Genomic DNA, 26,382 nt, shown 5'->3' on the forward strand with positions numbered 1-26,382 from the left:
CTTATTATCGCCTCGTCTCTATTTCTTTTTTCATTTTTACACTCTGAAAAATACACTTCCTTCCACATGCAAAACAGCTCATGTTGACATTTGGGCATATTTAAGTATCCTACGAGCAATAACTGCCTAATGCAATATGAAAAGCAATGACAAAGTCCTTTTTTGAATGTTTACACATATGTCAACACTTATTTATTGTATGTAACAATCCTGTATGACTAACAAATCCAAATAAATCCCTCTGAATAAAGCACAATAATTATTATTTTCCTCCCGCCGAAAATAAACTTCCGCCAAGAATAACGGAAATAAGGTCAGATGGTGTGACTTTTTTTTTACTGGAATAATTTGCTTTTATTTTTCAAACAAACGATCATTTATATTTTTTGAATAAAATAAATAATATCATCACTATTTAACGTTGTTTTTTGAACGTATTTTTTAGCTCAATACTTTATGTATTTATAACAAATTTGTCTGAAAATGAGGGCTACCAGAGGGGGAAACAGATTTGATTTTCCAGTTGATATTGAAGAAATTTCATTTAAAATGGTATTTAACCGTAAACTCGTAAGAATACTGTTTTCAAAGCTCACTTGGTGAAATAAAATTTCATCTTACACAAGAATAAACAAATATGCTCTATTAATTATTGAATACGGTTTATAAACAAACGCCAGTATCTATCTCGGTAACACAGATAAAGCATGCCACATGAAATATCGTTTATAAGTTTTTTGAGATAATTTATCTTGTATTTGCTGATGCAGTTTAACAAAACAGCTTTAATTCTATTTGTTATCATATGAACCTTCTATTTCATTACTTTAATTGATGATGTTTTTGTTGCTCTACCCCCCCCCCCAAACACTTATACCTCCCCCCTCTAACACTTTTACCCCCCACCCCCCCCTCCAACACTTATATCAATGTTATGTTTGTCATTATCATAGAAATGTTATCATACCGAGACAATACTAAACTGGAGGTTCACTTAAAAGCCACTGTTCTGAAGATGATAAAATGAAAAAAAGGGGAAAAAATCAAGTAAACTGTAATGCTGATATATAATTACTACGCATATCAAAACCAAAGCAGTTTATTCGTTTCCTTCTCTTATACTATGCCGGATCCGTGCGTTCCGGATCACAGATCGGATATTGTCTTGTACAATCACGAGGTACTATCTTTCAAAAAGATTCTCGGCCGAAGTAATACTGGATTTTATGCAAAGTTATGTTATTTTTTATTTTTTAATATAATAAAAATATTAACAATGACCTGGAACTAAAAATGAAACTTTCTGTCTGTCCCAGCAATGACCTAATACTAGTAATTATTTCTTGTAGCTAATGGGCAAAGAAAATACCCAGTTTGTAAACATTGAAATTATGATTGATGATTTTTCAAAGAAAGACAACTTCTATTTAAGATGTTCCTTTTACTTGGTTAACGTTTAACTTTATAAATTTTGTAACCATTTACAAAGTGTGTTCAATATTAGCGAAAATATCCTCGAATTTTGATGTAGTCTTCAATTCAGAGTTCAATGTCAGCGAAAGGAATAATGCTTGGCGTAGCCTTTACTACAAACGAGTCCAATATCAGCTTAAATAACGCTCTGATATTAGCATCCCCTTCACTTACGAGTCCAATATCAGCTTAAATAACGCTCTGATATTAGCATCCCCTTCACTTACGAGTTCAATATCAGCTTAAATAACTCTTTGGTATTGCAATCACCCTCGATTTCGAGTCCAATATTAGCAAATAACAAATTGAGATTAACCGCGAAGCTATTGTTATAAATGTTTTTCTCGGTAAATGTAAAATATAAATGACATAGCTTAGAGACAATTTTACTAACTTAAAGAGAAAATATTCATAAATCAAAGCGCCATAAAATAATTATATGAAATCTTTTTTCATGATTTACTTTCTTTTTCTACCATAAATCCAAATACAAAAGCAATTTGGCTATTGTGCAAAATTTCACATCCATTATTGCCTTTAAATGGCAGTTTTACGAGGCCGCTAGTCAACAAAATTGGCAAAATATTTAAAAAACTTTTGCAATGCTTATACTAGTATTTTATCACAAATTGATAGGTAATAAAGTAATTATAAATGATTTAATTTATTTGTGATTAAGAGAATAGACCTTTTTACCATAGCAACGTATGTTGCATTTCGCGCATGCGCATTCTGAGTAGGACAAAAGCGCAATAACGATAGAATACATTTTAGTTACTAAAGGGCTTTAAAAGGCGTGATTTCAAGTTATGTCACCCATAAAAAAGAAATTTTGGGATGAATTACAGCGGCGAGTACTTAAAACGTGAATTGATATTTATAACGGTTATACCAAATTAGCGGGACTTAAATTATAATTCAACGACCAAAAGTCCTCTTTTCAAGGTACACTGTATCATTAGGTAAAACAGCAGGGTGTTAAATATCACACTTTGTTACCCATGTATTACATAATATGGCACAATTGGTATGCCAAAACTATGCACTTACAAATTATTTAAAAACTGTATAGGATTTGAAAAATATTTATCATGTGTAAAAAATGATTCTCATCGCATAGCTCTCACTAGACTTAGATGTTCATCACATAGACTAGCAATAGAAGAAGGTAGATTTAGAAACATACCAAGAGAAAATAGAAAATGTATTTTTTGCAATATGAATGTTGTTGAAGATGAATACCACTTTGTTCTTGTATGCCAACATTACCGTGAAATAAGAAATAAATGTCTTCCAAAATATTATTGTCACTGGCCAACACTACAAAAGTTTCGTATGTTACTGTCAACACAACAATCAAATGTATTAAATAAACTTGCTAAATATATATTCTTAGCAACAAAACTACGTTCTTCAGAAATTAGTTAAAAATAAAAATTTAAAATGTAAATATTATTTAAATATATGATGTCATGAAACCATAATATTCAGTACCTATATAAATTTGGCCTTACCTGATTTATCTGAACTCCTAATATAAACAAAACAATGACCGCCCCAGATAGTATTATTTACTTTGTATGCACCAGTGATCAGATGGGCCAAGTTGTACTGGTACGGAATATTGTTCTTTTACAAATGTTTGTATTTTTTTACTTGTTTTCAACTTTGTATAAATCATTTGTTTTGATATGATTAATTTTATTCTATACTTTCTATTTCAATATTAATGCTGTCACTGGTTATATATATTCATGTGAATATTGTTCTTTAGTTATTTATATAGTTCATTGTAATAACATAATCATGCTTTTCTCATTGTAATAAATGTCACCGCCTTGCATGTTATATATGTGGGTAAAAACATTTAAATATGTTCATATGCTCAATAAAATATTGAATTGAATTGAATTGGTATTCCTTTGAAAATGGATTGGCAAGGCGGTAAGTGCCAAACAGATTGACACGTGATCGGTTGTTATTTGTAATATCATTCAACCGGGTCGTTTTAGTACCATGACATAGTTAAATACTTAAAACTATGAAAATGATTAATCGTTATTTAAGTAACTTTTATTTATACCAATCTCATCAATTCTTATTGATTTTGTGAAGTGACAAATAGTGTACGAGACGTGCATTTCCATGTGTTACGAGGAACCGGATAAAATGTGTGTTATTTCACCACCCATCTTAACTTCTCATGAGTTTGAAAAATTATTTAAATATATAGTGTGACTTAAAAAATGTCTGTATCTCGGTCAAGTCGGATAAATACGGAAGCGGCCTGGTGTCAATTCATAATGTTCTATAAAAATAAACTCCTACGTAGGAGATAAAAAAGCCTAATTAGGAGTTTATAAATCCTACGTAGGACTTTTAAACTCCTACGTAGGACTTTAAAACTCCTAATTAGGTTTTTTTATCTCCTACGTAGGAGTTATACACGTAGGAGTTTAAAAGGAGTTATTAACTCCTAATTAGGCTTTTTTAACTCCTACGTAGGAGTTATCTTTTTTATAGAACATGTTAAATTGGCACCAGGACGCTTCCGTAGATAAAGGATAAAATTAGCTAATAAGGTGTATTGTATCACGTGTTCCAATCTTTTTTTTCAGGATGATAATTAACCTCGATTTTAAATGTTATAAAATTTATATAAAAAATTTATATATTATATGTTATAAAATAGTTTTTATATGGACAATTTCAACAACAATTAAATGACTTCTTTATTTACTAATATATATATTTCCACATTTTTTACAACAATAATCTCAATGTCAGGTCCGTGATCGTAAGGGGGAATTCTTAAACAATCGTCTTTTCCATGCCTTTTTTGGGCAATCTTGGTCACAAAGCTATGTTAGGCCACATGTGTCACAAATCACATTCGTCACAAGTTTTTATGAATTTGTGACGAATGTGATCACATTCGTCACAAATGACTTTTGTGACGAATGTGATTGACCAAAATCGGGTAAAAATGCCAATCACAAACGTCACAAGCAAAATTGAGAATTTTTAAACAGGCGAATCACAAATGTCACAAGTTTATTTTTCAATATGTGATACACGGAATATCATAAGGACAATCGTGGTTATATCAGTGCGATAGTACAAGGGCGACAATGCAATAAATCGATATTGTGATGTCGACATCACGATACCAATATCTTTTCACCACCATTGCATTATCGCCATCGTACTAACTTGTTGCAATATCGTATCGTCGGCATTGTATTGTCTTCATAGAACTGTCGCATTGTCGTAATGGTATTGCTATCAAGTCGTCTTACGTTCTCGAAACCTTCAAAAAATTTTGGTGACAATGCACGGCATAGTATCAGACTTCAACTGGAAGTGATCTTTTACCTCTGTGAACCCTCAAATTTCTTCCCACCATACAGCGACAGTCTAAAGGAATCTCACAGACTTAATCTTAGTTTCAGTACAAATTATGACCATATTTACACCAATGAGACCATATATGATTGTTTGGGAACTGAAATATATCTTGATAAAAAAGCAAAATTGAAGAAACACTTGAAAAACAATCTCCAAACAGTTAAATAACGCCAAAATATATTAAAAACAAATGTTTGTGAGGAAATGACGTCAACGTCATTAGACGACGTCAAAAGTCCCTCGCTTTTTAAAATAAATTATACATTGTCGCTGAACAATGTTTTCAAACGATTTTTTTAATTCTATAATGAAAACCAAAACATAAATGAGCACATGCAATAAAAAGGTTATAGAACAGGTCTGGTGTGCCTTAATGCGATATGGGTCTACAAGATCGGTATTAGCCCTCGGGCTCTTTTAGTGGGCCAAAATCGAATAAAGGCACATCAGACCTCTGTAATAACCTATAAATATATCCCGCCTCTAAACCAATGAAAATTCGTGAACTTTATTAGCAGTATTATAATTGCGGCTAGTATTGTGCAATGTGAGTTTGCTTTTAGTCTTCTTGGAATCCATGTTGTTATTCATTACTTTATATTCTAGCATAAAACTGCCGTTATAACCATGATTTCGGGGTGTTTTAACAGGACCAAAAAGGTCTTTTAACAAGGAGATTCTAGCGCTCATGCGCTGTTAAAACACCTTTTTGATATACGTTTTCCGTGGCACAGCGTCAATACATTGTGGCCCGGACGCTGCTTAACTAAAACGGAAATGACGTCACGGTCACATACAACGCTGACGTTCCCGTGCAATCCGAGGAAAATCAGTGATGTTGCTTGATTGTGTATGGATTGTGTTAGATTTATGCATGCTTTATGCTAGAATAGCGTTAACGAATGATTGTTCCGTGTCATAACAACTGCTGAAACCCTCGGGATACGTTGGGTCGGGTACCAACTAATCCCTTGGGTTTCTACAGATATTTTAACACGAAAAAAGAAACATGCGTTATTCCTATATTATATCAGAGTTCTTTAGTACTGACGGCTCATCTAGGGTTCAATATGGCGCGGTTCATATAGTTATTTTACCAGTAATATCTATAAAGGAAAGGGTTAAATGAGAATCATGAAGGAAGTTGAATAAATAAACTTAAAGAAAACTTAACATTTCTTGTAGAATATGATTGGTCTTGCGAAGCTATAATTACACGAGGTCATTCAAATATCTTGCAAGCAAATTCGCTGAATTAATGTTTACCGCCGACAGCATCATATACTGATTGAAAATTAAACAATTGCAGGATACATTTCGAATAAAGACTCCGGGGAAATAGTCGGTTAAAGCATAAATTATCAGGGCCCATATCACTCAAGGTCACGGCGATAATGCACATGCCCTTTTTGTATTGAAGGTTCCCACACAATTAAAATTAGATATATTTAACATTTGAAGACATGAAATACTTAAGTTATCTGACTGAATATTAAGCAACCAGGGGTCTTAACTTCGGGTAAGTGCCGTCAATATACACATCTCCGCTTGGTATTAGATGTACCCACATAGTTTTGTTTAAATTATTCAGCAGATTTGTTGAAGAATAGGGTTGAATTAATGCTTTTCTATGAACAATAAATGATAATAAATTATGGATCATAACTCTGTATTAAACGGCCAAACGGGAAATACTGATGATGATGATGATGATGATGATGATATGCACATCTTGTTTGTTTGTTTATGTGTTTATCTAAAGTCGCCGCCGGAAAGCCCATATAAGCGACCGTACCCTCAAGTCGGACCAAATCCTTTAGTGTCCCGTCGAGATTTTTCGAGATGCGCATCTCCTCTTTATATTAAACTAAATTTCGTTGAAAATTCCTAGAGCGCAGAAAAAGCAATAGTTCTATATACAGTGTTTTATAAATAACAACAACAACAAGGGGCAATAAGTCTGTTTTTAAAAAGAAATGGAGATATGCTGGTTATATGTGCAACTGGTTTGTGAATGAAGGTTCCTACAAAGTTGCAGCATCGATATCCATCCAGAAGTTGCTGAAAAATAGCGTGGAAACGAAAAATGATTCCATATACAGTGTATAATAACTAATCAATGGCCGGATAGTGCGGAAACTAAATCTGGACTGACAGGCGGACGAACACGCTAAACAGTCCCATCACTCCCGATTTCATCAGCGGGGAGGGGATAAAAATGTCTGTAGTTTTAGTTCCAATAATTGATTTCAGTCCTAAAAATTTGTGACGTTTGTGACTCAGTGAAAAGCATTGAAGAAAACAATATTTATCTCAAATTTGTGACATTTGTGATTTTAAACTCGTGACGAATGTGATTGTCTAAAACATTGGATCACATGCATCACAAAATTTGTGACGAATGTGATCTCATTCTTCACAATTGTGACGAATGTGATTTGTGACACATGTGGCCTTACAAAGCTATAACGGTATCTTTTGTGTTCTGTTACAAGCTATTTATATGATTTTCTAATTTTTACCTTAAGCTAACTCGGCTTTGTCTATGAATTTCTACTATATTTCTATGTAGGGAAAGGCTCTTTTACCCTACGCAAAATGCGCATGCGCGAGAAAATACTACTTCCAATCAATTTTTCATAGCAACGGACCGCGTCGTAAAAAGGTCTATATCAACTGTTCTTAAACATTACTCGATTTATTTATAAATTGTTGGAAAATTTGGGAGAGTTTCTGACATTTTGTCAATTTTTCATATTTACAAAACATAATTGTTTATTAAATACTCTATCGTGAATAAAATAAGACTAGTTTTTGGAATATGGCTGTGACTTTTTAATACACTTTGGTTCTAAATAAATGTCCTGGTTAAGAATATGATATTCAATTAAAATGTTAATGAGAAAAATATGAAAGACAGTTTCCAGCTAAATGCCTGAGTAGCTCCATATTAAACAAGAAGTATCTTTAAAAAAAAAAGATACTTGGCCAGAGTAAAACTGGTTTTCTTGCATATGTTAGTTCTTAGGTTTCCATGCAAAGTCATAAAGATATGTAAGCATAGTGTGCATAACAATGACATGATCATTTCTTGTAGGGTTATTAATCTTATAAAAAAATGGAACACTTTAAGATGTTTGTGTTTCTAAACGAACCTGTCGTATTTCGGTAAGTGAACTCAATTTCTAACACCAATATCTACGCAGTTGGCAAGGCAATTATTTTTTGTTTTTATAAATATTTGATTTATATGCAAAAATGTATAAAACCTATAAACATTATATGAATTGAACACATCAAAAACATATAATATATTAGACACTTATTGAACATCAAACACTGATGGTACCTGATAAGGTATGATATTATTCTCGTTATTTTGGACAAAATTTAAAACTCAGATCTTGTGTAAAAATAAATTTAATAAGTTCTTATATAAAATAAACTGTTCATGAGAAATGTTATGAGATCTGAATGCACGAAGTATTGTTAAACAAAACTTAAATACCCGAGCAATTTAACTAGACAGTTAAAAAACTATCCCGTACATATTATTTTAGAACTATCCTATACCTTTTATTCTATAACGAAGCTTTTGATTTTTTTCTAAAGTATGCGTTGTCTGAGATATCGCACGTTGCTTGATTTTTGAATTATAATATAAATAAATAGACTACTATTTACTTACAAGTTGTTTACATACGAATAGCGTAATTAGACCGAATTGCCGTATCAGTTCTGTGTATTTGAAGTCCATATCCGAAGTTTGACGGAAATAACCGGGAGGTTTCAATTGATACTCGAATAACCCAAGTTGTATTGATAAATTAACATATATCAATATATTTTCTCTTTAAATTGACTAACTCTTGACTTATAACTGTACACATGTAATTCGGTCAGGAACAAAGTAGCATAAAACAATATTAGCTTAATGGAAAAGCACAACTGTGTCTCAATTCTTAAAAATAAAACATAAATGAATCAGTCCTTCATTCCGCCTTATCTGTTAAATCGACAATTTTGTTCAATTTGTGTTGAATAATGAGACTGTTACACCATTGCAGTTGTTTGTTCAGGACGTAAATTATAGGAATATTCTCAAATAGTCCACTCATTTTATAGATTGTTGCCAATAGTCTTAACTTAAGATATAATCTAAACATACTCGATGCAAGTGTGTTTGTCGGTAATATTCTGTATAACCACGGATTGTAACTGTGCCATTAGAATCACATACTTTTTGTATTTCCCGGTCATATATACATGTATATATCACTAATTTATATTTACCGTTTATATCTATGCGTTGGAGGGTCATTATCTTATAATGGCGAACAATAACCAACTTTTAACGTTTTTTATTAAACAATTCAAGACTCTTTGCGCTCTTGAAAATACTAAAAAGTCTTAATTTAAGTTAAATAACCTCTATATATTCAGATGAGACCTTGTTTTGTTTTCTAATTACTAAACACATATACAATCAGATATCGTTTGTTTGGTGTAAACATGGCTCGAGTGGAAATAAAATGCATCTTTTTTAACCATTCTCGAGTACTAGTAGACTACCTGAAAGTAGAAGAAACATTGTCGGGACCCCAAAAAAGGGAAACATACAAAGCAGAAGGTTGATGCTACCTTCCTTGCTGTTGGTGGCGGGAAGTTATATTATCCTATCTTAGTGGCTGACTAGCTAATACATGTCGAGCGAAGATAATTATACAGATTTATTGGAAATTAATTGAATCTTATTATCTATTTCTTGAAATTCATAAAAAAGAACACATGCTTAACCCCAAAATGTTCTGACTGTGAAATTTAACACAAGTTGCCAATAACACATATATGAAATTTTACAGATGCTGGCCGCTGGCTCGCTAGCATTTGCAAAAGCATACAGCTCAGTGGAAAAGTTAGAGCACGAATTGGAAGCAGAGATACAAAGAGACAAAGAAAATGACCCTGACAAAGGAAAAGGAATACACAAGTATGTATACTTAAATACAATATAACTTCTATTTTATGATTTAGATGGAATATTGAAAAATATCAGTGGAATGTGTTTGTCACATGACATCATTTGATACTTGTGTTTCTACTAGTAAAGCAAATTATAATTCTAAACCCCATCAGAGCTATTTAAAAAGCGCCTTCTTACATTTGTAAGATAATTGCTACCTTCCCCTTTACATTTAGTGCTATGAATAATAATTAAAATGTCACTTGACGATATAGAGATTTTGACTAAAACGTGTGTTGCCTACGTATTTTATTTTTATAGATAGAATACATGAATTTACGTTTTCGCAAAAACATCTAACGTTTAATTAGTTGCATGCTTAACTTAAACTTCGCGGGAATAAAACTATACCCTTAAAAGTCTGTTTATACCTCGATATGATTAATCTTTATTCTCGCATGTTTCTTTCGGAGAACTACCGATATGACTTATTTTCCAGTACCATTGACCATAGCCAAAGTCCTTCGAAAGGGAATGTTTAAACTTGCTTTCTTATCTTTCATTATAAAAAAGGGACACAAGAGATTAAGGTCAACATCTTGCATGTTTACAGGAAATATTTAAACTGGGTGAAACAGGACACCGTAGAAGCGTAAAACATCCATGGTAGGATACTACGTTAACGCGCACCTGCAAAATGCTCCCAATAGGTCTGTTTTTTGTCCACTCGATAAGACTTCGTTATAATATCAAAAATAAATGTAGCGCACCAAAGATTGTCTTTAGTACTTGATTTAACTTTAAACTGTCTGGTTTAAGCCTGAAAACGGGATAAATTTTGTGTGGGAGTCATGGTTGGCGTATTTATGGAAAAAACTTTATCCCGTTTTCAGGTCTAAACTAGGCAGTAAAATTATTCCTTATACTTCCTCCTCTTCTTTCACTTTCTTTATGACGACAGACTAAAAAGTTCCCAGCTCTATAGAGAGATAAGTAGCTTCTCCGAGTCACTCAGTTGAATTTTCTAAGAGTTACAGGAGTTATATTATCAAAAATGCACTAGGGTAATCCGCCAGTTGAGAAAAGGTGGTACAAAGAAAATAATTTTGCCTTTGACATTCAATCTGGAAAACATTTCATGACTTTTACTGGTTACAAAACAAATTTCGAATTGAATAGGTATTTTATTATAAAAGCTTTACAAATCAGAAAACAAATAATTTGTATATTCAAACAGTCCGAGATAAATGTATATAATACTCTGTATCATAAACATATTTAACTCTACTTATGTTCTAACTCAAATATCAAGTAAGATTTATCCCTGAAACAGAACTGATGGCAGACGATAATATATTTCATATCCCTGATATGTTGATGGATGTAGAATAACGGATAAATGCTTATTACTGAGGTATTGTTTCATGTACATTATTCACTTATTAAATAAAAAAATATTTCTTTACAAAATAAGTGTGCAGAAAGTAACATTAAACAACTCTGATGTTTATTGCCTCACCTACCTTTATCATAACAGATTTAATACCTTGTAACATCAGGTGTCATGCCTAAGAGCATTCAAGGAGATGAATAACAAAGTTTTGATCTGAATAGGTGTTTGCTGGATTATCAATAGTTTGGTTACAATGAATTGGGACTGAAACTGGTGGTCTTAAAAGTGGAGGATAAGTGGGGTGCTCTTAATTGAACAGGCAAATCCGTTCTTTTAAAAATTGATCTCTTAGAAAAGGGGTGGTTTTAAATCCGGTGTGGTCTTAAGAAGGGATCCTGCTCTTCTCTTTATTTTTTTAAAGTGCTGTCTATCAGAAGTTAAAAGCAGTAAAGGAGAAGTAGACAATCAACAATATATCATTGACTCCGCCTCTGACAAGATGTTGGAACTGTCTTCTAAGATATCTTTGTAGAAATAACTAACTCATACTGTTGGAAAGAAAGCATAAAAAATACACGTCAGAGACAAACAAATCGTGATCATCTGTCAACTGAATGAATATAATTTCCAAAATGCGGCGTATTCAAAGTTTGTTTGACGTGTTTCTTTAAAAAAATGTTATTTACGAACGTTTCCATTTTACAAGTACTGAACTAGATGAGCAACTATTTTTTCAAATTTGCAACAGATTGGTAAAATCAACTTTTATGAGTGAGAAAATAACTTCTGTAGGTGTCACGCAGGGATCTGTTCAGGATCCGTTGCATTTTCTATTTTTTCTTTATATATCATAAATATGCGATATTTTCTCGAATACACCTGTACTGAAAACGATAAATATTCACTTTGATAAATACGTTGGTGTTTTTTTTTGTATAGGAGAGACATGCAAAAGTGGATAGTAGTTTTGAAAGACCATCAACGAACGTGCGTAACGTGTGTAAATTTAATGCGTATCTTATTAAAATTTATTCGCAAAATATCTCGTTTTGTAATAACTGTACATCTAGTATTGAAGACACCAAACATTACTTTGTAAATGTTCAAACTATTTCAAACACAACGTGAAGCTATTCTGCGTTACTTAGTTGAGTAAAATAGACAGAAGAACAGATGGGCTTGTTATCAGTGCTCATCACATTACCTAACATTTTTGAATTTGGCATCAGTACGGTCATAGAGAAAACATTTGTCGTAAATTCTTTAAAAACATTGTCAGTTAAGACTTTGCGCTTTACACTTTACATTTTAGTTAAACTCAAACTTTCCAAAAGAAGTTCCTTTATAGTAACTATTGGAAAGAAATGTCACTTCCAAACATTCTTCCTCTCTTAATTCCCTCCCTGTTTACCTTCCTCATTTACTTCGTCCCCTTCACTTTCCTCACATACCCTATCCCTCTTCATTTTCCTTCTCACTCCGTCCAACTTAGCTTCCTTCCTCACTTACAATGCCCTCTTTATCTTCTGCGCTTAATACCTTCCTACGACTCCCTCCCTGTTTATCTTTCTTACTTACTCGGTCCCATTTCGCCTCCTTCCTCACTGACAATACCCCTCTTCACATTCCGCTCTCAATATGTCCCTTTTCACCTTCTTCAACGACTCCCTTCCTGTTCATCTTTCTTACTTACTCTGTCCAACTTAGCCGCCTTCCTCACTTACTACGCCCCTCTTCACCTTCCACACCCAGTATGTTCCTTTTCACCTTCTTCACATACTCAGTCCCTTTTTACCTTCCTCTGAAACTCCGTCTCTCTTTACCTTCCCAACTTACTCCGTCTCACTTTACCTTTCTTAATCCGTGCCTCTTCATCTTCCTCACTTTACTCCGTCTCTCTCCACCTTTTTCACTACTAGTAACTCCGCCCCTCTTAACATTCCTCATTTACTCCGGTCCTTTGCACCTTTCTCACTAACTCTGTCCCTCTTTACCTTCCTCACATACTCTGTCCCTCTTGAGCGTCATCACTTATCCCGTCCTCTTCACTTTTCTTGCATACTCCGTCCCTATTCACCTTTCTTCCCTCTTTACCTTCCTAACTTACTTCGCCCGTCTTTACCTTCCTAAGTTACAACGTCCCTCTTTACTTTTCGTACTTACACATAATGTTTATTCTCATGTGTGTGACTTTTTTAGTGTATAGAATATATCATAAATTCAGTAAGAGTGGGTACAGTAGGTGAATAATTGTACTGTGACAGTGGCAGTGACATGGTAATTATGCAAATAAATGACTTTAAGAAGCTTGCATAAGTTAGAAAATTACCTCCGAAAATTACTATAACAATCTTAGAAATGCCTATGGGACTTCAATCTTATTTAAACGGATGTTAATGCAATGTAACAATGAGCCAGTCTTACGACTAGATTAGAAAATCTATACAAGCTGCCAATTAGGTACTAATTAAGTCTCATGGTCCGCATATCTATTCAGAAGAACTACGCAACAACAGTAATAATAGATAATAATCTATAGTATTACACGTGAATATCCTGCTTGACAATATTGGAGCAGAGTGTTTGACAGTAGAAGAACCATTTTCTGGCATAATTAGCGAAATAACTATTGTTGTAGAAAATTCATTTTGTGTCGATATAAGATTATCTTTCTTGATCCGCTAATTATCCCGAGCAATAAATAAGTTTGAACAGAACATAAATACTTTTCCTATTGTGGTTGATTGCTTTGTTTTTAAATAAATTAACCCCTTATAGACACACGCATATCTTAACTTCATAATAAAAGCAACAAAGTATTAAAGTGAAAATGTAAAAGATATAAAGCTTTATCTGACGAATTTGTTTTTGTTTTGTTATTTTATAAAAGGTAAAATTATACGGGGAATTCAAAGGCCTGGTCCGCGAAACGGGCTTTGGCTTGCCCGGCTATAAATTACACATTTATATTTAAAAGGAAATCAAATAAAAAACGATTAATAAATGTATAGATTTCTGTAACTATCAATGAAATTCTCAATGAAACTAAATGATAATAGGCGAGGTATTCCGATTACGGAACAATCGCACTTTTTCGGCTCAATAATAATCGTCGAGGTGTTCCGTGTAAAAAATGGAAGTGGTGTACGAAAAACACTTTTAGAAAGAAAAATGTAAAATAAAAACTTAACAATTATTTTTACTGACCCTCCCGTTCAAAGGCTTTGCCTTATTTCATTTTATTGTTTCAATAATTTTCTCGAAAAAGTTGTATTCACACTGACCATAGCTTTCGCAGCAGCGGTGGGTCTATCGCAGCGGCGGTGGAGTATTCGTCGCAGAAGCGGTGGATAAAATATGGCCGTTTGTTGATGTCGGTAAGTATATGACTGAATTTTGTTTTATGTTTTAATGTTTTACTGGAAACACTTAGTGCGACTGGAGCCCACATGTGTACTCTTTCAACTTATTACACACAGACGGTGCAATTCATTACCGTTTATGCAAACACTTCTGTACAGTTTCACGAGCGGACGCCACTTTTGCCTAATTTTGGTTTAAACACCTACAAATGTGTGCAAACGACCCCTTAATACAACGGCATCACATCGTATGGATGATACTTTTACAAAATAACCATAATTTGGAAATATAGGAATTATTATGGTCTTTTTAAAGAATAAATGACAAAAATGATTTCAACGCAGACGGCGGTAGATTCGATTGCAACGCAGTGCGGTGGGCCCGATAGCATTTATGTATATTTTAAGGACAACAGCAAACGGCCATATTTTATCCACCGTTCTGCGACGAAAACTCCACCGCCGCTGCGATGGACCCACCGCTTCTGCAAAAGCTATGGCCAGTGTGGTATTGTAGAATGTCTCTGTTATTTACTTTCTTTATTGTTTTAACAACCATGAATAGTGTAGGTTAACAGAATGAAAAGTTCCTGAACAAAATATAAAGCTGCTCCTTGAAGCTATTTTGTGCTTGTCTTTTCGTTATTCGCTCTTTATATATTTCTTTCACATTTGATTTTAAGAATAAAACGTTTTGACCATCCCCCCCCCCCCCAAAAAAAAGTAATAAATAAATAAAAAATATTGCATATATTGAATAACACTTCATTACAAGAAAGATAGGACAAAGATTGGTAAACTTTTTATAACAAGACATGTAATAGACAAATAAACCTTTTATTAGAAGTATTGTATATATTTAATAACCCTTTATGACAGGATAGGACATTATTTTGTAAATATGACACATAATGACAAATAAAATTGTTAAACCATTCATTAGAATATATGACAACTATTGTTAAAACTTAACTTTCATGAGATGATATGACAAATATTAATAAATTTTTCATCAGAATGACAAATTTCAACGATATGACATTTTTAGAAAAGGTATGACACAAGAATATATCACAAATATCTATAACCTTTAATATTTGGAAGACAAAACATAACTTTTAACTAGGTGTAACCAGGAACAGTGACAGACTCACAAATCATCTTGTACAAGGAGTTATGACAGAGTTATATCGTATATCGGGAACAGGAACAGTGAAAGACCAAAGAAACTCTTGTACAAGGAGTAATGACAGAGTTATCTCGTACATCAGGAACAGCGGCAGACTCAAGAATCATCTTGTACAAGGAGTTATGACAGAGTTATCTCGTATATCAACAGGAACAGCGGCAGACTCAAGAAACATCTTGTACAAGGAGTAATGACAGACTCGTACACCAGACTGAATCATCTTGAACAAGGAGTAATGACAGAGTTATCTCATACACCAGGAACAGCGGCAGACTCAAGAATCATCTTGTACCAGGAGTAATGGCAGAGTTATCTCATACACCAGGAACAGTATCAGACTCAAGAATCATTTTGTACCAGGAGTAATGGCAGAGTTATCTCATACACCAGGAACAGAGGTGGACTCAAGAATCATCTTGTACCAGGAGTAATGGCAGAGTTATCTCATACACCAGGAACAGAGGTGGACTCAAGAATCATCTTGTACCAGGAGTAATGGCAGAGTTATCTCATACACCAGGAACAGTATCAGACTCAAGAATCATTTTGTACAAGGAGTAATGACAGAGTTATCTCATACACCAGGAACAGCGGTAGACTCAAGAATCATCTTGTACCAGGAGTAATGGCAGAGTTATCTCATACACCAGGAACAGCGGTAGACTCAAGAATCATCTTGTACAAGGAGTAATGGCAGAGTTATCTCTTACACCAGGAACAGCGGTAGACTCAAGAATCATCTTGTACAAGGAGTAATGGCAGAGTTATCTCATACACCAGGAACAGTATCAGACTCAAGAATCATCTTGTACCAGGAGTAATGGCAGAGTTATCTCATACACCAGGAACAGAGGTGGACTCAAGAATCATCTTGTACCAGGAGTAATGGCAGAGTTATCTCATACACCAGGAACAGTATCAGACTCAAGCATCATTTTGTACCAGGAGTAATGGCAGATTTATCTCATACACCAGGAACAGAGGTGGACTCAAGAATCATTTTGTGCCAGGAGTAATGGCAGAGTTATCTCATACACCAGGAACAGAGGTGGACTCAAGAATCATCTTGTACCAGGAGTAATGGCAGAGTTATCTCGTACACCACGAACAGTAGCGGACTCAAGAATCATTTTTGTGTCGCCTTGAAAAAGGCTTCATATAGGGGTTACTTTTGTCGGCGGTGTTGGCGTCGGCGTCGTTGCCGGTGTCGGCGTCCCCATAAGATTGTCCGGAGCATAAGTCAGTCATTATACGTCGGATTGGCTTCAAACTTGGTATGCATGCTTCTTATAATGACCCGAAGTGCAGTGCACAAGAACCAGTACTCTGCACTTCTTAATTTTTGTGTTATTGCCCTTTGTTAATTTTCATACTTTATTTTTGTCCAGGCCATTTCTCTTTAATGCATATAAGCTATGGACTTGAAACTTCATAGGATGATAGATCTCATTAAGAAAAAGTGCAGTACACAAGAACCGGTACTCTGCATTTCTTATGTTTTGAGATATTGCCCTTTGTTAATTTTCATACTTTATTTTTGTCCAGGCCATTTCTCCTAAAGTATAAAAGCTATGGACATAAACTTCATAGGATGATAGATCTTATTAAGAAGAAGTGTAGTGCATAAGAATCGGTACTCTGCACTTCTTATTTTTTGAGTTATTGCCCTTTGTTAATTTTCATACTTTATTTTTGTCCAAGCCATTTCTCCTAAAGTATAAAAGCTATGGTCTTTAAACTTCATAGGATGATAGATCTCATTAAGAAAAAGTGCAGTGTACAAGAACCGGTACTCTGCATTTCTTACTTTTCAGTTATTACCCTTTATTAACTTTCATACTTAATTTTGTCCAGGTCATTTCTCATAAATTATAAAAGCTATGGACTTGAAACTTCATAGGATGATAGATCTTATTGATAAGAAGTGCAGTGCACATAAAATGCTGCTCTGCACTTCTTATTTTTTGAGTTCTTGCCCTTTGTTAATTTTCATATTTCATTTTTGTCCTGGCCATTTCTCCTAAACTATATTGTTCACAAGGCGACACATCCGACTCGCGGAGTTCTAGTGTACCAGGAGTAATGGCAGAGTTATCTCATACACCAGGAACAGTGGCAGACTCGAGAATCATCTTGTACAAGGAGTAATGGCAGAGTTATCTCATACACCAGGAACAGTATCAGACTCAAGAATCATCTTGTACAAGGAGTAATGGCAGAGTTATCTCATACACCGGGAACAGTATCAGACTCAAGAATCATCTTGTACCAGGAGTAATGACAGAGTTATCTCATACACCAGGAACAGTATCAGACTCAAGAATCATCTTGTACCAGGAGTAATGGCAGAGTTATCTCATACACCAGGAACAGTATCAGACTCAAGAATCATCTTGTACCAGGAGTAATGACAGAGTTATCTCATACACCAGGAACAGTATCAGACTCAAGAATCATCTTGTACCAGGAGTAATGGCAGAGTTATCTCATACATCAGGAACAGTATCAGACTCAAGAATCATTTTGTACCAGGAGTAATGGCAGAGTTATCTCATACATCAGGAACAGTATCAGACTCAAGAATCATTTTGTACCAGGAGTAATGGCAGAGTTATCTCATACATCAGGAACAGTATCAGACTCAAGAATCATTTTGTACAAGGAGTAATGACAGAGTTATCTCATACACCAGGAACAGTATCAGACTCAAGAATCATCTTGTACCAGGAGTAATGGCAGAATTATCTTATACACCAGGAACAGAGGTGGACTCAAGAATCATCTTGTACCAGGAGAAATGGCAGAGTTATCTCATACACCAGGAACAGTATCAGACTCAAGATTCATCTTGTACCTGGAGTAATGGCAGAGTTATCTCATACACCAGGAACAGTATCAGACTCAAGAATAATTTTGTACCAGGAGTAATGGCAGAGTTATATCGTACACTAGGAACAGAGGTGGACTCAAGAATAATCTTGAACAAGGAGTTATGACAGAGTAATTGCGTTCACAGCGATCTCGTTCATGCAATAATTGTAATGACATAGTTATCTAGTAAAGTTGATCTTAAGTTGTTTCAGAATTTTCCCGTACACTACGTGAAATTATAGAGTTATCTCGTACAGTTATCTCGTACACTAGATGAAATGAAATCATTATCTAGTACAAAAGGCTTGTTATTGCGTACACTAGGCGTAAATGCCCAACACCAATGTGACCACATGAAATACGTCTGCAATGAAGAATAATGACATAGGTTCATATGCCCCTCTTGGAAAATTCCTATCATCGCAGTTATTACATGTCAGACACTATTTTATGGCAAAGAAAGTTCAGTAAGAGAACTATACAGTAATCGTTCTTGTTTAATTTTGATTAAATATATATCGTAAAAATATTGATGATAAAAGACGTTTACATACAACATTAAGACTTTTGTATCAGTCTAAAACGACCTAGAGCCAATTTCACTAAGGTTGCTGAGAGTTATTTGAATATCGAATTATTTTCTTAAATCAAATACAATTTTTAACCGAATTGTATTTCAAACATCTGCTTCGTTTTGTTTGCCGAGAATTGGAGATTTTCTGATCTTATTCGTTATTTGTTAGATCACGATTTGGATCTATTCCAATGTAAACATACAATGCGTGTATGTTAATCAGAATTTATTGCCAATATGTATAAACATGTTTAAATTCTCGTAGGAATCAATCCTTAATAAACTGCATAACGCTTGAATATAATTGCGGCATACTAACACATACGTTCCATAAATATTATCAGGATCGTCGCAACATAGGAATGTACGTATTTGAAATAATCTAGATTGTCGCGGCAATCCAATGTAAGCATTGGAATGATATAGATCGAAAAGGCAAACTAATGCATGTATCTGGAATGATATAGATTGACATGGCAAACTAACGCATGCATATGGAATGATAAAGTTCGATAAGGCAAACTAATGCATGTATCTGGAATGATATAGATTGACATGGCAAACTAACACATGCATATGGAATGATAAAGTTCGATAAGGCAAACTAATACATGTACATGCTTCTAATAAGATATAGATTGACAAGGCAAACTAATGCATGCATATGGAATGATATAGGTCGGCAAGGCAAACTAATGCATGCATCTGGAATGATATAGATTGACATGGCAAACTAATGCATGCATATGGAATGATATAGATCGACAAGGCAAACTAATGCATTTATCTGGAATGATATAGATTGACATGGCAAACTAACGCATGCATCTGGAATGATAAAGTTCAATAAGGCAAACTCATACATGCTTCTAATAAGATATAGATCGACATGGCAAACTAATGCATGTATATGGAATGATATAGGTCGGCAAGGCAAACTAATGCATGCATCTGGAATGATATAGATCGACAAGGCCATCTAATGCATGCATCTTGAATGATATAGGCCGACAAGGCAAACAAATGCATGCATATGGAATGATAAAGATAGACAAGGCAATCTAATGCATGCATCTGGAATGATATAGATAGACAAGGCAATCCAAGGCATGCATCTGGAATGATATAGGCCGACAAAGCAAACTAATGCATGCATCTGGAATGATACAGATCGGCAAGGCCATCTACAGCATGCATCTTAAATGATATAGATAGACAAGGCAATCTAATGATTGCATCTTGAATGATAAAGGTCGACAAGGCAATCTAATGCATGCATCTGGAATGATACAGATCGACAAGGTAAATTAAGCATGCATCTGGAATAATACAGACCGACAAGGCAATCTTATATATGCATCTGGAATGATATAGGCCGACAAGGCAAACTAATGCTTGCTTCTTGAATGATTTAGATCGACAAGGCCATCTAATACATGCATCTGGAATGATATAGATCGACAAGGCAAATTTATGCATGCATCTCATTCTAAAATGATCGATATTGCCGCTGAAACTTATGTAAACATTGGGAATGTCCTGCGGGTAGGCTGACGCGGAAAAATAGTGCAAACATCGAGAAGAGCCAAGTTGTTACGGAAATTAATGCAAGTATTGGGAAAAATATATACCGTCACCAAAACTAACTCGAAGCATTGCCATTCTGTTCAATAAGTTATAGTACTGGAGTAGAGATTGGGTAAAAAGGTCTATAGGGAATGGTCAGTGTTTAAAGCGGGTGGGGTAGGGTAACTTTTTTTAAATAAAAAAAATTTTGTTTTTTTTAAAACCCCTTTTGTTTTTTTCGGGAATTTTGTTACCCTAAGTTTTTTATTTGTTCAAAAGGGGGAAATAGGAAAGACTTTTTTCTTTAAAATTTTATATTAAAAAAATTTTTAAAAAATTTGAAAAAGTTTCATTTTGAAAAATTTTAGTCAAAAAATTATTATTTTTTTAAAAACAAGAAATTTTTAAAATTTAAAATTTTGTACGGGAAAAATTTAAAAAAATAAAAAAATGTTTTTTTGCATTTTTAAAAAATTCCTTATAGTGCCCATTCCAATAAAATTTATGAAAAAGCCTTATAAGGGGTTAATAGTTTCAAATTTTTAGCAAAAAATGACCAAAAATAGTGCTTGTCTTTAATTTCCAAAATTAAGATTTTAAAAATAGGAATTTTACAATGCTAAAAATAAAGAGTTTTAATTATTTTGATTAAATTTAACTACCAAATTTAAACCTTTTATTTTCAAATCTCTCTGGTAGGGTTTTTGTGGAAGAAAAAAAAATCCGTTTGAATTTAAAATTTTCAAAAAGCCTTTTTTAAGAAAAGTTTTGTTTTTTTTTAAAAAGTGAAAAAATTCTTTTCCTGCTTATTTTTTGAATAAAATGGGGGAAACTTTTTTATTGGGGTTTAACATGTGTCAAACGCATTGAACATTTTAAAATTATCGGGGAAATGTATTTTTTTCAAAAGTATTAGTGTGTGAAAAAGCTCGTGTTCCAGAAAAAATTTTGCGGAGGAAATAAATGTTTCCAAGATGATTTTTAAAACTTTGTTTATAACAAATTCTACTGGTAGTATTAAAAAACCCCACTCTGTATCTTGCGTGATTGACTAAACCAAGAAAAAGGGAAAATTAAACATTAAATTTTTTTCTACTGTCTTCTAAAAACGTACCGACTATTTTATAAGCGAAAAGTAAAAGTCACTGTGCTTTGACTTTGTTTAACTGAGGCTTTTAAATAAACGTAAAAATTATCTTCTTTTATTTTGTCAAAAAAAAACAATTGGGACTGTAAAGTCTTTCAAAAGAAGGAGGTTGCAGTCATCTCAATTTAAGGTTTTAAAAAATTTGGATAGAGACATTATGAAACTCTTGCATTTATCGAAATTTCTTTAAAAGGGTTTTTTAAAATCTTTTTTTTTTAAATTAATTTTTTTTTTCCCAAAATTGAGTTTTGAGTACTCATACGGTTGAGTATTGCAGTAATAACCCTTTTCGACTTTTTTCCCTTTTATCAAAAAAGATTTTTTTTAAAAACAACTCAGTTGTTAACCCAATTGAAAATAACATTTTCATCAAATCTGACGAAAAAGGAAAAAAAACCCCAAATTTCCAAGGAGTTTTTTTTTTGCAGACCTGTTATCATCATGTCCATCAGGAAGGAAACATAGCAGACCTGATATCATCATGTCAATCAGGAAGGTAACATAGCAGACCTGATATCATCATGTCAATCAGGAAGGTAACTTAGCTTGACCTGATATCATCATGTCAATCAGGAAGGAAACATGCAGACCTGATATCATCATGTCGATTACATCAAGGAAGGTAACTTAGCTGACCTGATTCAATCATGTCCATCAGGAAGTTAACTTAGCTGACCTGATATCATCATGTTCCATCAGGAAGGTAACATAGCAGACCTGATATCATCATTGTCCATGTAACTTAGCTGAACCTCATCATCATGTCCATCAGGAAGGAAACATAGCAGACCTGATATCATCATGTCCATCAGGGAAGGTAACATAGCAGACCTGTTATCATCATGTCAATCAGGAAGGTAACATAGCAGACCTGATATCATCATGTCAATCAGGAAGGTAACTTAGCTGACCTGATATCATCATGTCCATCCAGGAAGGAAGGTAACTTAGCAGACCTGATATCATCATGTCCAATCAGGAAGTAACTTAGCTTGCTGAGACCTGATATCATCATGTCCATCAGGAAGGTAACATAGCTGACCTGATATCATCATGTCCATCAGGAAGGTAACTTAGCTGACCTGATATCATCATGTCCATCAGGAAGGTAACTTAGCTGACCTGATATCATCATGTCCACCAGGAAGGTAACATAGCAGACCTGATATCATCATGTCAATCAGGAAGGTAACTTAGCTGACCTGATATCATCATGTCCATCAGGAAGGTAACATAGCAGACCTGATATCATCATGTCAATCAGGAAGGTAACTTAGCTGACCTGATATCATCATGTCCATCAGGAAGGTAACATAGCAGACCTGATATCATCATGTCCATCAGGAAGGTAACTTAGCTGACCTGATATCATCATGTCCATCAGGAAGGTAACATAGCTGACCTGATATCATCATGTCCATCAGGAAGGTAACATAGCTGACCTGATATCATCATGTCCACTAGCAAGGTAACTTAGCAGACTTGATATCATCATGTCCACCAGGAAGGTAACTTAGCAGACCTGATATCATCATGTACATCAGGAAGGTAACTTAGCTGACTTGATATCATCATGTCCATCAGGAAGATAACATAGCTGACCTGATATCATCATGTCCATCAGGAAGATAACATAGCTGACCTGATATCATCATGTCCATCAGGAAGGTAACATAGCAGACCTGATATCATCATGTCCATCAGGAAGGTAACTTAGCTGACCTGATATCATCATGTCAATCAGGAAGGAAACATAGCAGACCTGATATCATCATGTCCATCAGGAAGGTAACTTAGCTGACCTGATATCATCATGTCCATCAGGAAGGTAACTTAGCAGACCTGATATCATCATGTCATCAGGAAGGTAACATAGCAGACCTGATATCATCATGTCCAAAAGAAAGGTAACATAGCAGACCTGATGTCATCATGTCCATCAGGAAGGTAACTTAGCAGACCTGATATCATCATGTCCATCAGGAAGGTAACTTAGCAGACCTGATATCATCATGTCCATCAGGAAGGTAACATAGCAGACCTGATATCATCATGTCCATCAGGAAGGTAACATAGCAGACCTGATGTCATCATGTCCATCAGGAAGGTAACATAGCTGACCTGATGTCATCATGTCCAACAGGAAGGTAACATAGCAGACCTGATGTCATCAAGTCCATCAGGAAGGTAACATAGCAGACCTGATGTCATCATGTCCATCAGGAAGGTAACTTAGCAGACCTGATATCATCATGTCCATCAGGAAGGTAACATAGCAGACCTGATATCATCATGTCCAACAGGAAGGTAACATAGCAGACCTGATATCATCATGTCTATCAGGAAGGTAACATAGCAGACCTGATATCATCATGTCCAACAGGAAGGTAACATAGCAGACCTGATATCATTATGTCCATCAGGAAGGTAACATAGCAGACCTGATATCATCATGTCCAACAGGAAGGTAACATAGCAGACCTGATATCATCATGTCCATCAGGAAGGTAACATAGCTGACCTGATATCATCATGTCCACAGGAAGGTAACATAGCAGACCTGATATCATCATGTCCATCAGGAAGTAACTTAGCTGACCTGATATCATCATGTCCATCAGGAAGGTAACTTAGCAGACCTGATATCATCATGTCCATCAGGAAGGTAACTTAGCAGACCTGATATCATCATGTCCATCAGGAAGTAACATAGCAGACCTGATATCATCATGTTCAATCAGGAAGGTAACTTAGCAGACCTGATATCATCATGTCCATCAGGAAGGTAACTTAGCAGACCTGATATCATCATGATCCATCAGGAAGGTAACTTAGCAGACCTGATATCATCATGTCCACCAGGAAGGTAACATAGCAGACCTGATATCATCATGTCCATCAGGAAGGTAACTTAGCTGACCTGATATCATCATGTCCATCAGGAAGGTAACATAGCTGACCTGATATCATCATGTCAATCAGGAAGGTAACTTAGCTGACCTGATATCATCATGTCCATCAGGAAGGTAACATAGCAGACCTGATATCATCATGTCCATCAGGAAGGTAACTTAGCTGACCTGATATCATCATGTCCATCAGGAAGGTAACTTAGCTGACCTGATATCATCATGTCCATCAGGAAGGTAACTTAGCTGACCTGATATCATCATGTCCATCAGGAAGGTAACATAGCAGACCTGATATCATCATGTCCACAGGAAGGTAACATAGCTGACCTGATATCATCATGTCCATCAGGAAGGTAACATAGCAGACCTGATATCATCATGTCCATCAGGAAGGTAACATAGCTGACCTGATGTCATCATGTCCATCAGGAAGGTAACATAGCAGACCTGATATCATCATGTCCATCAGGAAGGTAACATAGCTGACCTGATGTCATCATGTCCATCAGGAAGGTAACATAGCAGACCTGATATCATCATGTCCATCAGGAAGGTAACATAGCAGACCTGATGTCATCATGTCCATCAGGAAGGTAACTTAGCAGACCTGATATCATCATGTCAATCAGGAAGGTAACATAGCTGACCTGATATCACCATGTCCATCAAGAAGATAACATAGCTGACCATATATCATCATGTCCATCAGGAAGGTAACATAGCTGACCTGATATCATCATGTCCAACAGGAAGGTAACATAGCTGATATCATCATGTCCATCAGGAAGGTAACATAGCTGACCTGATATCATCATGTCCACTAGGAAGGTAACTTAGCAGACTTGATATCATCATGTCCATCAGGAAGGTAACTTAGCTGACCTGATATCATCATGTCCATCAGGAAGGTAACATTAGCAGACCTGATATCATCATGTCCATCAGGAAGGTAACTTAGCAGACCTGATATCATCATGTCCATCAGGAAGGTAACATAGCAGACCTGATATCATCATGTCCATCAGGAAGGTAACATAGCAGACCTGATATCATCATGTCCACCAGGAAGGTAACATAGCAGACCTGATATCATCATGTCCATCAGGAAGGTAACTTAGCTGACCTGATATCATCATGTCCATCAGGAAGGTAACATAGCAGACCTGATATCATCATGTCCATCAGGAAGGTAACTTAGCTGACCTGATATCATCATGTCCATCAGGAAGGTAAACATAGCAGACCTGATATCATCATGTCCATCAGGAAGGTAACTTAGCTGACCTGATATCATCATGTCCATCAGGAAGGTAACTTAGCTGACCTGATATCATCATGTCCATCAGGAAGGTAACTAGCTAGACCTGATATCATCATGTATCAAGAAGAAACAACTGACCTATTATATTCTAGGGAAGGTAAATAGCTGACCTGATTATATGTCCAACAGGGGTAAAAATGATATCCCCTATGTCCCCAAGAAAACTGCTGATTGATATATATGTACTGCAAGGTAATTGGGTT

General features: G+C 34.9%; 1 protein-coding gene across 1 annotated transcript in view; it reads left to right on the forward strand.

Annotated features, from left to right (window-relative positions):
- Nucleotides 1-26,382, forward strand: part of LOC132743307 (uncharacterized) — a 65,492-nt gene that overhangs the window by 17,141 nt on the left and 21,969 nt on the right. The window contains exon 3 of the mRNA XM_060731846.1: nucleotides 9,744-9,871. Coding sequence (XP_060587829.1) covers nucleotides 9,744-9,871 — 128 coding nt within the window. The remainder of the gene's footprint in view (nucleotides 1-9,743; nucleotides 9,872-26,382) is intronic.

Source organism: Ruditapes philippinarum, unplaced genomic scaffold, assembly GCF_026571515.1.
Source record: "Ruditapes philippinarum isolate M1 unplaced genomic scaffold, ASM2657151v2 ctg547_1_1_1_1, whole genome shotgun sequence".
Classification (NCBI taxonomy): Eukaryota; Metazoa; Mollusca; class Bivalvia; order Venerida; family Veneridae; genus Ruditapes; species Ruditapes philippinarum.